Raw genomic sequence first — 1,666 nt, 5'->3', positions numbered from 1 at the left:
ATGTTAGGGATTGAATTTGCTTGTGCCTTGGAGCAAATCTGAATATATTATATGTGAATCTCTGTGAATGTGATTGAATCTCTGTGAATGTGATTATGTGATGAACTAGTAGCTGCAAAATAGGTATGTAAATGTTAGGGAACAGGGATTGAATGGAGCCACTGTTTGAATTTTGTTTGTGAAATGGGAATTTCATTATTAGGCAATTGTGAGACTGATAAGCAATTATGAAATTTATTTTGTGATTATTGATAGAAGGATTATTTTTCACTTGAATTGATTGTTTTATTTTTGTTGATTATTGTAGCAGTTATGGAAAAATATTTTAAGAGTAAATCTACATTTTCTTGTGATGGGCAAAATGTTAATGAAAGGAATATTCGAAATGAAAAGGATGAAATGAATGCTGGGGATGAAAGTAATGAAACTGATGGAGCTAATCTTGGGGATGTCCCGATTGAAACTAATGTCGAGGATGTTGGGGATGAAAGGCTTGAATTTGATGTTGCACAACTTCCTTCAGATCCTGGACTAAGAGTTCCAATACAAAATTATGATGTTAATGTTCGAGATGTAATTCGAAGAGCATATGTACAACGGGGTCCTTGTCAGCCTCGCAATCATGAATTTCCACCCACAAGAATGGGTAACAAAGATAGGCGATTTTGTGTGTCATGGTATAATGAGCATCCTAGTTGGTTGGAATACAGTATAGAAAAAGATGCTGTATTTTGCTTGTATTGCTATCTTTTTAGCTCAAGCGATAGTTCATTTGTTAATGGTGGGTTCTCAAATTGGAAAAGGAAGGAGATTATTAGAAAGCACGTCGGGGCATCAAGTAGTGCACACAATCAGGCTCGGACTCAGTATGAATCATTCAAAAATCAAGAACAAAACATTCAATCCTATCTCTTTAAGCAATCGCATCAAACTCGAACAGAATATCGAATTCGTTTGAATGCATCAACTGACTGTGTTCGATTTCTTCTACGACAAGGGTTGGCATTTCGAGGACATGATGAATCTGAAGACTCAAATAACCAAAGGAACTTTCTTGAACTACTGCATTGGCTGTGTGATCATAATGATGAGATTAAGGTAGTTGCATTGACAAATGCTCCTGAAAATCTCAAATTAACATCCCCACGAGTTCAAAAAGATATTGTGAGTGCTATTTCTTCTGAAATTCTAAACGTGATTATCAAGGATATTGGTGATAGCTTGTTTTCTATTATCATTGATGAATCTCGAGACATTTCAGTGAAAGAGCAAATGTCAGTTGTCATTCGTTATGTGAAGAGTGGACGCGTATTGGAACATTTTATCGGTGTTATACATGTTTCGAGTACAACAGCTATCTCACTTCAGATTGGAATTGATCAATTGTTTTCTACGCATAGCTTATGTATATCTAATTTGAGAGGTCAGGGATACGATGGAGCTAGCAATATGCGAGGTGAGTATAATGGTCTCAAAACACTTATTCTGAATGAAAATCCAAGTGCTTACTACATTCACTGCTTTGCTCATCAACTTCAACTAGCTCTTATAGCTGTGGCACAGAAACATCCAAAGATTGAAATTTTCTTCACTTCAGTACATAGATTGGTGAATGTTGTTGGAGGATCGGCTAAACGAAGTGATCTTATTCGAGAGAAACAAAGAC

General features: G+C 36.0%; 1 protein-coding gene across 1 annotated transcript; it reads left to right on the top strand.

The window, feature by feature from the left end:
- Nucleotides 1-312: 312 nt before the first annotated feature.
- Nucleotides 313-1,639, top strand: LOC111381914 (zinc finger MYM-type protein 1-like; the record flags this gene model as incomplete). Its single annotated transcript, XM_023005766.1, has 1 exon — nt 313-1,639. A coding segment is annotated over exon 1 (1,327 nt), but the record flags the coding sequence as incomplete, so codon positions are not given.
- Nucleotides 1,640-1,666: the final 27 nt, after the last annotated feature.

This window comes from Olea europaea, unplaced genomic scaffold (assembly GCF_002742605.1).
Source record: "Olea europaea var. sylvestris unplaced genomic scaffold, O_europaea_v1 scaffold23923, whole genome shotgun sequence".
Lineage (NCBI taxonomy): Eukaryota > Viridiplantae > Streptophyta > Magnoliopsida > Lamiales > Oleaceae > Olea > Olea europaea.
Note: the sequence above shows the minus strand (reverse complement) of the source record. Positions and strands in the feature narration are given on the sequence as shown.